At 42.7% G+C, this 12,926-nt stretch overlaps 1 protein-coding gene across 1 annotated transcript in view; it reads left to right on the top strand.

Moving 5' to 3' along the window:
* Positions 1 to 12,926, top strand: part of LOC109106292 (cyclin-dependent kinase 14-like) — a 434,688-nt gene that overhangs the window by 375,167 nt on the left and 46,595 nt on the right. The window contains exon 13 of the mRNA XM_042740300.1: positions 9,046 to 9,109. Within this exon, the coding sequence (XP_042596234.1) occupies positions 9,046 to 9,109 (64 nt within the window). The remainder of the gene's footprint in view (positions 1 to 9,045; positions 9,110 to 12,926) is intronic.

The following is a 12,926-nucleotide window of genomic DNA, read 5'->3' as shown; positions in this document are numbered from 1 at the left end:
TTTGTGATCATTTGAATTAAGAGATAATTCTGATAGTGATAATAAACATTGTTGATGTTACACTTCATTAAAAACTAAATGACTGATTTCAGTCAATGCAAACAGTTTGAGAGAAGCACAGGAACACATGGTCACTCAGCAGGACTCAAACAAACTGATCTTACTGTCTATATGAGGATTTATTACACACATTTATTCTGACATGTTATTTCACTGACAGAAGTTCAGCTGCAGTATTAATGTCATGAAGAGAAAAGAAGACACACTGTAACATCTCACTGTTGCTGATTCATCATGCAGCTCAAAACATTATGGGTAGAATCTCTCGTCAATCTATTCTGATTTATCAACACATCTTCACTGATGATCCAGAACCAAACCAAAACCCAGAATAGAGCGGCTGAGTGAATGTGGTCTGGACTGTGTGGATGAGACTCATTGTGTCAGAGACGCTGTAGAAGGACAGAGTTCCTGCACTGTGATCCACAAACACTCCTATTCTACTGCTGATGTGCTTCACAGGGAGTGCAGTCTTTATCTTATTGTGACTGAATGAGTAACTGGAGGGAGAGCAGATCAAACTCCAGGACTGATCATTAGATCCGAACCTACACTCATAACCCCATCCCTTCCTGCTGATGCTCTTATATGACACTGATATAAACACTTCTTCTCCACTCCCACTCCAGCTCCCAGTAACAGCGTCCACACACACTCTCTCTACACAACACCTGAGGATACACATCAAACCTGACTGTAATATCATTATAAGGCTGCTTTGTGTTAGTGTAAGTAATCACTCTGTTGTTCTCAGACAGACGGAGCCAATTATTCACTGTGTTCAGATCCAGAGTGAGCTGATGGGAATCTGATGGAGATAAAACACATCAGAATCAGGAATTATGAATCTGTTTGATCTTTTCATGTAGCTGAACTCTTCATGTTCAGTGTATCATCAGTGTCTCAGTACAGATGACCAGATATCTGTGCAAATCATCATTTACACCATCAATTATAAAACTCTTCTTTCTCCTTCTACAGGAAGAACATAAACACACTCAGTGAGTTTTCTGTTGGTTTTCTTACTGACTTACATTGGAGGAAGTCGTTCCTGGTTCTGGGAACAATGTTGGTGAATGTTACTGTGGAAATCAACAGACATGAACAGTGTGATTCTCATGATCCTGCATTCATTCCTAAGACATTTCTGATATGATGTTCTCCATGATATGAGATGATGATGGACTGGTTTCTGAGAGAATATGAATCTGCAGGACTTTACCTCTGTCTGAGATCTTCTTGAGCTCCTCTTTGCAGAAATCCTCCAGTTTGTCTTTCAGCTGATGGACAGATTCTCTCAGATCATCAGAAGAGAAGAGAGAACTGAAGGGATCATCATTTACGTCTGTAGATTCAGGAGGTGCTGAGAGAGACTGGAAAATCTACAGAAAACAAAAAATCAATAATATTTCAGCCCCACACTTCTCCCAATTACCTGCACCAACATCAGATTTGACTCAACTGATGTTTAGTAACTCACCTCAATCCAGCACTTTCACAGCAACAGATTCATTCTTATCATATTCATTCACATTACAGCTACAGATTATAGTATTTGACACTTAAAATAAAACTATATGTGAGCCTTATGTGATTTCCTAGTGATCACAACTTCACTTCATGTTTGGGATCTTCATAATCACATTCATCAATTTGTTACAGGCAAAAAACTAAAAAAATAAATAAAGTTTGATAATCATCTGATCCAGTTTTGATGAACATTACTCAGAATCTGTACTATTGAATTTACTGATTAGTGGCGTTTGACAGCTAAATATATCTTCCAGAAGATAAAAAGCTGAAATATTAGTAAAGTTTTGAACTGTTGGTGGCGCTAGTGGCGTTTGACAGCTAAATATATCTTCCAGAAGAGAGAGCTCAGAGAAATGATTCCTAAGTGATTTCCAGAGCTGAAAGCCATTTGTAAGTGGCGTCTCTTTCAGAAGAAGATGATCAGATGAGAGTCTGACTGATGATTATATAATAAGACACTAGTGAAATGTTTCTCTGTGAGTCTCTGTCACAGCAGGATCTGCTCAAGTCCACTATGATCCTGTTCTTCTAGATCTGTGTTACCTGCAGGAACTGGATGTGATCCTGTGTGTGTGAAAGCTGCTCCAGCTCAGCGTCTCTCCTCCTCAGATCATTGATCTCCTGCTCCAGTCGCTCCAGTCATCCTTCAGCTCGACTCACTGCAGTCTTTTCCCTGATCTCTGATCAGTCGTATCAGCTCAGAGCAGCTTCTCTCAATGGAACGGATGAGCTCAGTAAAGATCCTCTCACTGTCCTCCACTGCTGTCTGTGTAGAGCACTGTTAGGACACACAGTGATTCAGCTTCAGTGAGTCTGAACTGAGACGGAGACAAAACTTCTCTTCTTCTCCAGACTCACCTTCTGAGACTCCACAGTCTCTCTCAGCTGCTGAAGATCTTTCTCTTTCTGCTGGATTCTCTGCTGGTATGTCTTCTGAGTCTCCTTCAGCTGGTGCTGGAAGATAAACAAATAATAGTAATAATAATAATAATAATATTTTTTTACATTTAGCACTTTACATGGAAGGGGGTATCTCCTTAACCACCACCTGTGTGCAGCATCCACCTGGAAGATGTGATGGCAGCCATATTGTGCCAGAACACCCACCACACACCAGTTTATTGGTGGAGAGGAGACAGAGAGATTAAGCCAATCGGTAGATATGGGGATGGTTATGAGGCCATGATGGTCAGAGGGCCAATGTGCAAATTTGGCCAGGATGCCGGGGTTACACCCCTACTCTTTTTCGAAGGACACTGTGGGATTTTTTAGTGACCACAGAGAGTCAGGACCTCGGTTCACAGACTCATCCAAAGGACAGTGCTTTTTACAGTATAGTGTCTTTGTCACTATACTGGGGCATTAGGACCCACACAGACCACAGGGCACCCCCAGCTGGCCTCCCTAGCACCTCTTCCAGCAGCAACCTAGTTTTCCCAGGAGGTCTCCCATCCAGGTACTGACCAAGCTCAACCCTGCTTAGCTTCAGTGGGTAACCAGTCTTGGGCTACAGGGTGATATGGCTGCTTTTCTGTGATAGTAAATGTCACAGAAACTACTGGCACTAAATCATTCTTGTGAACAGATATATTTACAGCAGTAAATCCAGCTGTAGGTTCAAACTCCAGAAGTGATGATTGGTTACAATCATTGTACATGAATTAACATGAAGATCAAGACAAGGGGAAGTCGTGGCCTAGTGATTAGAGAGTTTGACTCCTAACCCTAAGGTTGTGGGTTCGAGTTTTGGGCCGGCAATACCACGACTGAGGTGCCCTTGAGCGAACCCCCAACTGCTCCCTGGGCGCTGCAGCATAAATGGCTGCCCACTGCTCCGGGTGTGTGTTCACGGTGTGAGTGTGTTCACTACTGTGTGTGTGTACTTTGGATGAGTTAAATGCAGAGCACGAATTCTGAGTATGAGTCACCATACTTGGCTGTATGTCACGTCACTGTCACTGTCAAGATTATCCCTCTGGCGTCGAAGACTGCACCGGTGTGGTCCATCTCATTTTTTCTTCATGACCGCAAAAGAACAAAAAATACTCTGTCATATCTTACAAATAAGTATAAGGTATCGGTTGAAAACCACAAAGGGCCTACTTTTATTTGCATTTTTTTTATGTAAGGTAATTGTGTCATAAATAAACACAAATAAAACCAAAAAAATAACAAAACAAAAATCTAAAAGAATACTTACAAAACAAACACACATAAATAATACAACCTGAATCTCCAAGAATACTTGCCTCACAGACATTGAAAATATATCTATAGAAAACTTGAAATGTCTATTTATAAATGAAGTCAGTCATGTCAAAAGCAAATATTCTCTGATAAAGTAATCTGTATGAAACCAACGCAAGCTCCAGTTTTTCCTGTCTAAACTCATCTCTAAGCCGATTGCCTTTTTTAAATTCTAAACATCCACATGAGACACACGCACATGTAAATCCCCACATCACCTCCGTTACAAACCTAAAGATTCATCAAGGTCATCTCGGCTTATTTTCATTTCTGGAAGAAGAGAAGGAATAGTCCATGCGCTGAGAGGAATAACCCAGAATTTATGCACAGCTTGATCCAGTGGAGGGTATCATTCTGTTGAGTAGCCTAAGATTAGCCTTAGAGTAGCCTAAGTTATTGTGGCATAACTTGTAAACACTCTACTAGTTAGACTTTTCCCAAACTATAATTCCTGACTACCTGAAATCAAGTGAAACATTCTGAAATACGTGTCATTTCCTTGCATCTTAATATCCCACAATGCCAGGATGTTTTTTTTTTTATATGTTTTATTAATGATGAAACCACAAGAAATAAAATTAGTATGAGTGTTAACACTATGAATGTTAAAGTATAGGATACTCTATGAATGTTAAAGTTTAGTTTTAGCATAATGGTGTGTTACTGTTCGAGTCTCTGTGTTTAGACCAGTAAGTTCATGTGTATTTGACCTTCACTGTGTATATTTTGATTATACTGTGTTGTAAATAAAATACAAATAATCAAAACCCCCCATTATTTTACTCTCCTCACATTATTTGTTACCAGCTTCACAGACACATTACTGACTGATGGCTCAGTAGGGGAGGGCCCTTCGTCTCTCAGGTGTGAATGCCTAAATATTCATGGCCATTGTCACTCTCTCGCATACACCTCTCTAACACAAATAATTTCTTACAAAAGTTAAATCAATATAATGTTTTTCTGTGAATAAGTTAACATTTTGTAGCAAAAAACTCTAGTCTACCACATCCAGTTCTCAAAAGTCTTGTGAACAAATGTTCTGTATGTGTTTTATGGCATTATTTCAGTGACTTTAAAGTTTTAGTTTTCACTAACCATGCGTAAACATTGCTTTCTTCAAAAACACAATCATGTACATACATGCTGCTCACACTATTATTGTAGTCCAGTTTGTGCTGATTACTGTCACGGCTTATGGGACTTGTTTTGTGTGTTTTCTCCCCATGTGCTCCTAGTCCCAGTTTCTCCCTCTCGTTGATTAGTAATTTGGTTTAGGTGAGTCTTGTCAATTACCCTCATATAGTCATGTATTTAAGTCCCGGTCCTTGCTGTTTGTTCGTCCCCCTAGCCCATAAGGACCTGCCTTTTGTGGAGGATGCAGTTGAGTTTAGCTAGCTCGCCATTCTAGCGGCATTTGACGATGCTGCGCTGAACTCACTGTTCTGGATCGAGGCTAGTTACTACCGCCCAGTAAACCTCCCAGACACCACTGGACTGAGCCTCTATCCCCGATCCAGAGCACAACCAGACCCAGAGCCCAGCCCCACCATCACCCAGCTGCACAAAGCTCAAGCCCGAGCCCACCACAACCAATGAGCCATCGCCGAATGGAACAACATTGCTGAGGATTGCCACGGAGCCGGAGCTGCAAGTAACGTCAAACCAGGTGCGAGAGCCGGCTACAACTCCTGCTAAGAGGGAAAAGAGCCATAAACAGCAAAAGCATGGAGAGGAGCTGTGCCCCCTGCACCATGGCTGAGGGTGAGCTTATTGTGGATCTGGGGACAGTGGTACGCTGAGGGGGGTCCCGAAATTGGTTTTAGGGGCAGACCTGCCTCCTGTCCTTCCTCCTTCGTCAGAGCCCTCTGTCAGTTCCGTTCCCACGTCCAATTCACTCCAAAGCCCTAAGATGACAGCAGCAATCTCCTTAACCTCAGCCCAGAAGAGGAGAATGAGGCAGAAAAAAAACTGTTGGCTCAAGCCCCTGACCAGAGTTGAGAGATTGCTCAAGCCCCTGACCAGAGTCGAGTGATGGCTCCAGCCCCTGACCAGAGCCCAGAGAGGGCTCCTGTTCCCATGTTCAGCCCAGATAGAGCTGCGGTTCCCGCGTCAAGCCCAGGGAGGGCCTTTAGATCCCGAGTCAAGCCCAGAGAGGGGCCCTGTTTCCACATCCAGCCCAGAGAGGGCTGCGATTCCCACGTATGGCCCAGGGAGGGCCACAGATCCCCGATTCTAGCCCAAGGAGGGCTCCTGTGTCCATTGTCAAGTCCAGAGAGTAATGCGGTTCCCACATATGGCACAGGGGAGGGCCTCAGTTCCCGAGTTTAACCCAGAGAGGGCTCCTGTTCCTGAATATGGCCCTGAGAGGGCTTCCATTCCCAAGATTGCCCCAGAGAGGGCTCCTGTTCCTGAATTAGGTTCCAGAGTGCTCCTGTCCCAAGATTGTCCCAGAGAGGGCTCCTGTTCCTGACTTCAGCCCCGAGAGGGCTCGTGTCCCTGAGTCCAAACACAGAGAGGTCTTCTGTTCCCAAGTTTGGCCCAGAGAGGGCTCCTGTTCCCTTAGTTCAGCCCCGAGAGGGCTCGTGTCCCTGAGTCCAACACAGAGAGGGCTTCTGTTCCCAAGTTTGGCCCAGGGATGGAGTTTGCTTCTGATTACAGCCCTGAGATCCCGAAAGCTCAGAAATGCCTATACACCCACCCACCCTCAAACTACTGCCTCCTCCACCGCTGTATTCTGGCAGCCCCTCTGCTCACCCTCATCCCACCACCTGTTCGGTGGAGAATCCCTGGCCTCCGCCTTCAGCTTCTGAGTCCCAGACTCCACCTCGGCCCCATCTACCCAGCAGCTCCACCATGGCTCCTAGCTCCTTCCTCTCCACTGTGGCCCATCAGTCCACTGATTTCACTGGGCTCCCTCGTACCTCCAGCTCCACCTTGGTCTGTCGTCGTCCATCCGTTGCCTCGGGATTCCATTCCTCCGGCAGCGCCTTGTCCCTCTTTCCCTCCAGCTCTGTCAGGCTCCTCCTCGGTCCTCTGTTTCTCCGGCTCCACCGCAGCCTTCCGGGAGGGGGGCGATATGTAACGCTTATGGACTTGTTTTATGTGTTGTCTCTCCATGTGCTCCCCGTGACCCAGTTTCTCCCTCTCATTGATCAGTCATTTGGGTTAGGTGTGTCTTGTGAATTACCCTCATTTAGTCATGTATTTAAGTTCCAGTCCGTGCTGTCTGTCTTTGTCTGGTCTACAACATCATGTTCGTGTGTCAACAGCATTTCCCTGTGTGAGCTACCCCCGCATATTGGATTCTATTAAAGACTGTTCCTTTATCCACATCTCCATCATTCCTTCAAACACAGTGTGTGGCAATTACAGTGTAATCAGACTTTAGCTATTAATATGTTTTCAGGTCATGCACTTCTCCAGGGCCCCAAAACCCCCTCAGACTCCAGAGGGTTAAGGAGTGTTTCACACTAAAAGCATAAGTATTATAAGAGTGAAATTGACACAGATGTAGAGCTTCATACTGACATTGTTTCTGTGAAGCAGAGTTTTTTTTTGTGTGTGTGTGCCTGACAGTTGTATATTTTGTCAAAGAATGTGTGAATAGTTGACTCCATTATTTTGTATTGCTTAATCAAAGGCTATTTTATGACTTATTGTTTTGAAAAAGGTTTATGGTGCATTATCAGCAAACAGTAAACTCTTCTAGTAGTTGCTGTTCATTTCTGCTGCTGTGTGCAGTGTGAATGCTGTAAGCTGTTAATATGGATGCCGATATAAAACACATGAAATATTTCATCGGTGTCTAGTGTTAAATACCTGTTTTTCTGTCCTCTGTGCAGCAGCTGATACAGTGTTGTGGTTTTTATGTTCATCTATACACAGCACACATATACATTTCTGATCAGTGCGACAGAAAACCTCAAGGAGCTTCTCATGTTTCTGGCAGATCATCTCCTGCAGTCGTCCAGTGGCTTCAATCAAATTGTGTCCATTTCCTTTAAACCAACTCTCGTGTTGTTCGAGGTGATTCTGACAGTAAGAGTTCAGACACATCAGACAGGACTTGAACGCTTTATATTTTCTTCCAGTACAGACGTCACACTGCACATCTCCAGCTCCAGCGTCACAGTCAGCAGGAAGATTAGTATTCTTCAGTTTCTCCACCACTTCAGCCAGCATGGTGTTTCTAGCTAAAGCAGGTCTTGGACTGAAGGTCTGTCTGCACTGAGGGCAGCTGTATACTCTCGTCTGATCCTCCTGATCCCAGCAGCCTGTAATACAGATCTTACAGTAACTGTGTCCACACTGGATGGTCACTGGATCCTTCAGGAGATCCAGACAAACTGCACACATGAACTCCTTCTGATCCACTGAAATTCTGGCTCCTGCCATTTTACTGCTTGAATACAGAGAAAAAAACACCAAAACAGCTCAATCACACTTCACTTTTTTCTTTCCCTGAAGTCATGTGATTTCTGGTTCTGTGTTTGAGTTACGTGTGTAAAACATTTGTTTTCGTCTCTGTAAAGTGGGTTCCTCATTTCTGCTCCCGTAGAGCCTCATTCCTGTTGAGTTTAGTTTTGACACAGTTGGCTGTTATTAAAGTAAATGCAAAGATTGACTAGTTGATTCAGGTGCGTTTAAAATCAGATCAAACTAAACTAGGAATGTGGAATCTTGATAATCAAATGTCCACTAGATGTCAGTCTCAGACAACCACTCAAAGAATACAAGAGAAGCAGGACAACGCTGCAATAATACTGGATCCAAATTACTACACTTGAACTGCAGGACTGAAACTTTACAAATCCTTCATGATCAGACAGATGGATCTGTTTTCTAAAAGGAGTGGTGCTTCAATTCCCCCCTTCCCCCCACTCGCTCACTCACTTACTTATGTAATTTTTTGTAGTAACATTTAAAAAAATGTGTGAGTGAAGAATGTGTGAAACCCCAACAATTACAGTGTGTGTTTAACTGAGTTTCTTTACAACTTTAGAATTCAAAAAGCTCTCTGCTGTCGCCAGCACTTGTGCTCTTAAACACACACACTTGTGCATGTGAATGAAGCGTTGTGGTCTGCTGGTGTCCATCAGAGCGATATATTCCTTAGAGATCGATCAGACTCTGTCTTTGCTCTGCCCTTCAGCTGTTTTCTCTGTGAAGGACTGAGTGTTTTCTCTCTGTGTTGTTGTGCAGGTTTTGGGGACGCCGTCAGAGGAGACGTGGCCAGGTGTTCACTCACTCCCGCACTTCAAACCAGGTAAACGTCCTGTTCATCTGTAAATGACCACACGGTGGCATGCCCTTGACACAGTAAAAGTAACTGCTACTTATGGAAGTATTTTTTGAAAAATGATTTTGAACAGGTGCACAAAAAATAGCTGATTTGACTGCACTCAAGCATTCAAGATGCATTGCTTCAAGTTTGATATCAGTGGACATGGATTCACTCGAAAGATTATCAATGATTGAAAACCTCAAATAAAAAAAGAATAAGGCTATTGCCTTAAACACAAGACTATTGTATTGCTTTGGAATGGTGTGAGCTGAGATTACTGCACTTTTATATTAAAATTAACCTAATTATATAAACATGCAAAAGGTTAAAAATAAACTTTGTGTACAGAATGGTATCTGAAAATTATATTATTGTAAACTAAAGCTATTAAAAATTTTGCTTTTGGTAAATGAAATAAAGCTAAAATAAAATATAAATTGCATGAAAAGTTGAGCTTGTAGTTCTTAGTGCTTAAAAGTACTGAAAAGACTAAGCTAAAACTGAAATACATAATAAGATAAAAAATGAAACAAATTAAAATTAAGTTAAATACAAATAAATAAAAATATTTAAAAAAACTGAACTAAAAATGCAAAAGCTTGTAACAAAATAGGGCTGGGCGATATATATATATATAAAAAAAATTATATCTCGATATTGTCCAAATTTTTACGATATTCGATATATATCTCGACATGTTTGCATTTGCATTTAAATAATTAAAAAAACTCTAGACCAAGTGATCACTTACTGCTTTTTATTAAATGAACACATGCATATGTAACTCAGTAGTGCAAAACAAGTACAGAAAGTGCATTCTTTCAACTTTTTTTAGAGCATGCAATTCACAATTTACACTGTGCAACTGGGGGAAATAATTAAACTGGGATAAGTTTTTTTGGTTTTGTTTTGTTTTGTTTTTTTAAGTTTTTAGCTAAGAACACTGAATATGGCCCTGAGAGGGCTTCCATTCCCAAGATTGCCCCATAGAGGGCTCCTGTTCCTGTATTAGGTTCCAGAGTGCTCCTGTCCTAAGTTTGGCCCAGAGAGGGCTCGTGTCCCTGAGTCCAACACAGAGAGGGCTTCTGTTTCCAAGTTTGGCCCAGGGAGGGAGTTTGCTTCTGATTACAGCCCTGAGATCCCAAAAGCTCAGAAATGCCTATACACCCACCCACCCTCAAACTACTGCCTCCTCCACCGCTGTATTCTGGCAGCCCCTCTGCTCACCCTCATCCCACCACCTGTTCGGTGGAGAATCCCTGGCCTCCGCCTTCAGCTTCTGAGTCCCAGACTCCACCTCGGCCCATCTACCCAGCAGCTCCACCATGGCTCCTAGCTCCTTCCTCTCCACTGTGGCCCATCAGTCCACTGATTTCACTGGGCTCCCTCGTACCTCCAGCTCCACCTTGGTCTGTTGTTGTCCATCCGTTGCCTCGGGATTCCATTCCTTCCTCCGGCAGCGCCTTGTCCCTCTGTCCCTCCAGCTCTGTCAGGCTCCTCCTCGGTCCTCTGTTTCTCCGGCTCCACCGCAGCCTTCCGGGAGGGGGGGCGATATGTAACGCTTATGGACTTGTTTTATGTGTTGTCTCTCCATGTGCTCCCCGTGACCCAGTTTCTCCCTCTCATTGATCAGTCATTTGGTTTAAATAATAAAAAAAAACTCTAGACCAAGTGATCACTTACTGCTTTTTATTAAATGAACACATGCATATGTAACTCAAGTAGTGCAAAACAAGTACAGAAAGTGCATTCTTTCAACTTTTTTAGAGCATGCAATTCACAATTTACACTGTGCAACTGGGGGAAAATAATTAAACTGGGATAAGTATTTTTTTTGTTTTGTTTTGTTTTGTTTTTAAGTTTTTAGCTAAGAACACTGAATATGGCCCCTGAGAGGGCTTCCATTCCCAAGATTGCCCCATAGAGGGCTCCTGTTCCTGTATTAGGTTCCAGAGTGCTCCTGTCCTAAGTTTGGCCCAGAGAGGGCTCGTGTCCCTGAGTCCAACACAGAGAGGGCTTCTGTTTCCAAGTTTGGCCCAGGGAGGGATTTGCTTCTGATTACAGCCCTGAGATCCCAAAAGCTCAGAAATGCCTATACACCCACCCACCCTCAAACTACTGCCTCCTCCACCGCTGTATTCTGGCAGCCCCTCTGCTCACCCTCATCCCACCACCTGTTCGGTGGAGACGGCTCCACCTCCGCCTCCAGCCTCTAAGTCTCAGAATCCGCCTCAGCCCATCTACCCAGCGGCTCCACCATGGCTCCTAGCTCCCTCCTCGCCACCATGGCCTGTCAGTCCACTGATTTCACTGGGCTCCCTCGTACCTCCAGCTCCACCTTGGTCTGTCGTCGTCCATCCGTTGCCTCGGGATTCCATTCCTCCGGCAGCGCCTTGTCCCTCTGTCCCTCCAGCTCTGTCAGGCTCCTCCTCGGTCCTCTGTTTCTCCGGCTCCACCGCAGCCTTCCGGGAGGGGGGCGATATGTAACGCTTATGGACTTGTTTTATGTGTTGTCTCTCCATGTGCTCCCCGGTGACCCAGTTTCTCCCTCTCATTGATCAGTCATTTGGTTTAAATAATAAAAAAAAAACTCTAGACCAAGTGATCACTTACTGTCTTTTTATTAAATGAACACATGCATATGTAACTCAAGTAGTGCAAAACAAGTACAGAAAGTGCATTCTTTCAACTTTTTTAGAGCATGCAATTCACAATTTACACTGTGCAACTGGGGGAAATAATTAAACTGGGATAAGTTTTTTTTGTTTTGTTTTGTTTTGTTTTTTAAGTTTTTAGCTAAGAACACAAGTCTGTCTGTCTACTGTCTCTGGTATGTATATACATATATATATATATATATATATATATATATATATATACATATATATATATATACCAAAGACTTATACACTCTCTCTGTCTATATTATGAAAACTGGTAAAACAAATGAAAAATATTATAACAGTTAAATTCCTATTGCCATAGCCTATGTTTCTCTATTCACACAACAGTGATTGAGTAAGTGCATTTATACAGTGACCACAATGGCAAACGGTACAGTCGAGATCTCATGACAGAACACAGACCAGCTGAATGATGCTTTCATTTAGATCGTTAAACTCCAGTTTGATTGTTTTTCAGATCATCTGCGGCGCCGCTTCTGCAATGAGGAATGAGTGTTTGCGTGCGCATGGTTGCCAGATTGCTTAAAATAAGCAACACACCAGGAAGAAAATGTATCTATGTAACAGCAAAGCTCTGATTCGGGGATTTAAACTCTTAAAACCCGCCAACCGCACGCGTAGCGGAGGGAGTAGTAGAGTCGTGTAGAGCAGTCCGCAGTAACATGTTCCGTTTTTGGACGTTCAGCAAGTTCGTTTGGGAAAGTATGCTTGAATTTGAAATATTCGATATTCACGATATTTTCAAATTTTAAATCATTGTCAAAATTATTGTGATATTATCGCTAATATTCAATATATCGCCCCAGCCCATATAACAAAATTACTAAAAGTAAAGTGTAAACTTTGTAAAGTGTAAAAGTTAATTCAGAATAATAATAATCAGTGTAATAGTAAATAAACAATACTAAAATAACACTGTTCATCATGCTAAAGGTCAAGTTAAATGCATTGCATTACGGTCTGTTGTTTTAATGCACATTTGAACTGTCTGTTTATCTTTATGCACACAGAAAATGTGCATGCTGCACTCAGTTCACATACTATATCTGTAGAAATAGCAAAAGTAGTATGTGATGCATGTTATTCTGAACTTTATAAAAGCAGAATAAAAAAGC

Source organism: Cyprinus carpio, chromosome B16, assembly GCF_018340385.1.
Source record: "Cyprinus carpio isolate SPL01 chromosome B16, ASM1834038v1, whole genome shotgun sequence".
Classification (NCBI taxonomy): domain Eukaryota; kingdom Metazoa; phylum Chordata; class Actinopteri; order Cypriniformes; family Cyprinidae; genus Cyprinus; species Cyprinus carpio.
Note: the sequence above shows the minus strand (reverse complement) of the source record. Positions and strands in the feature narration are given on the sequence as shown.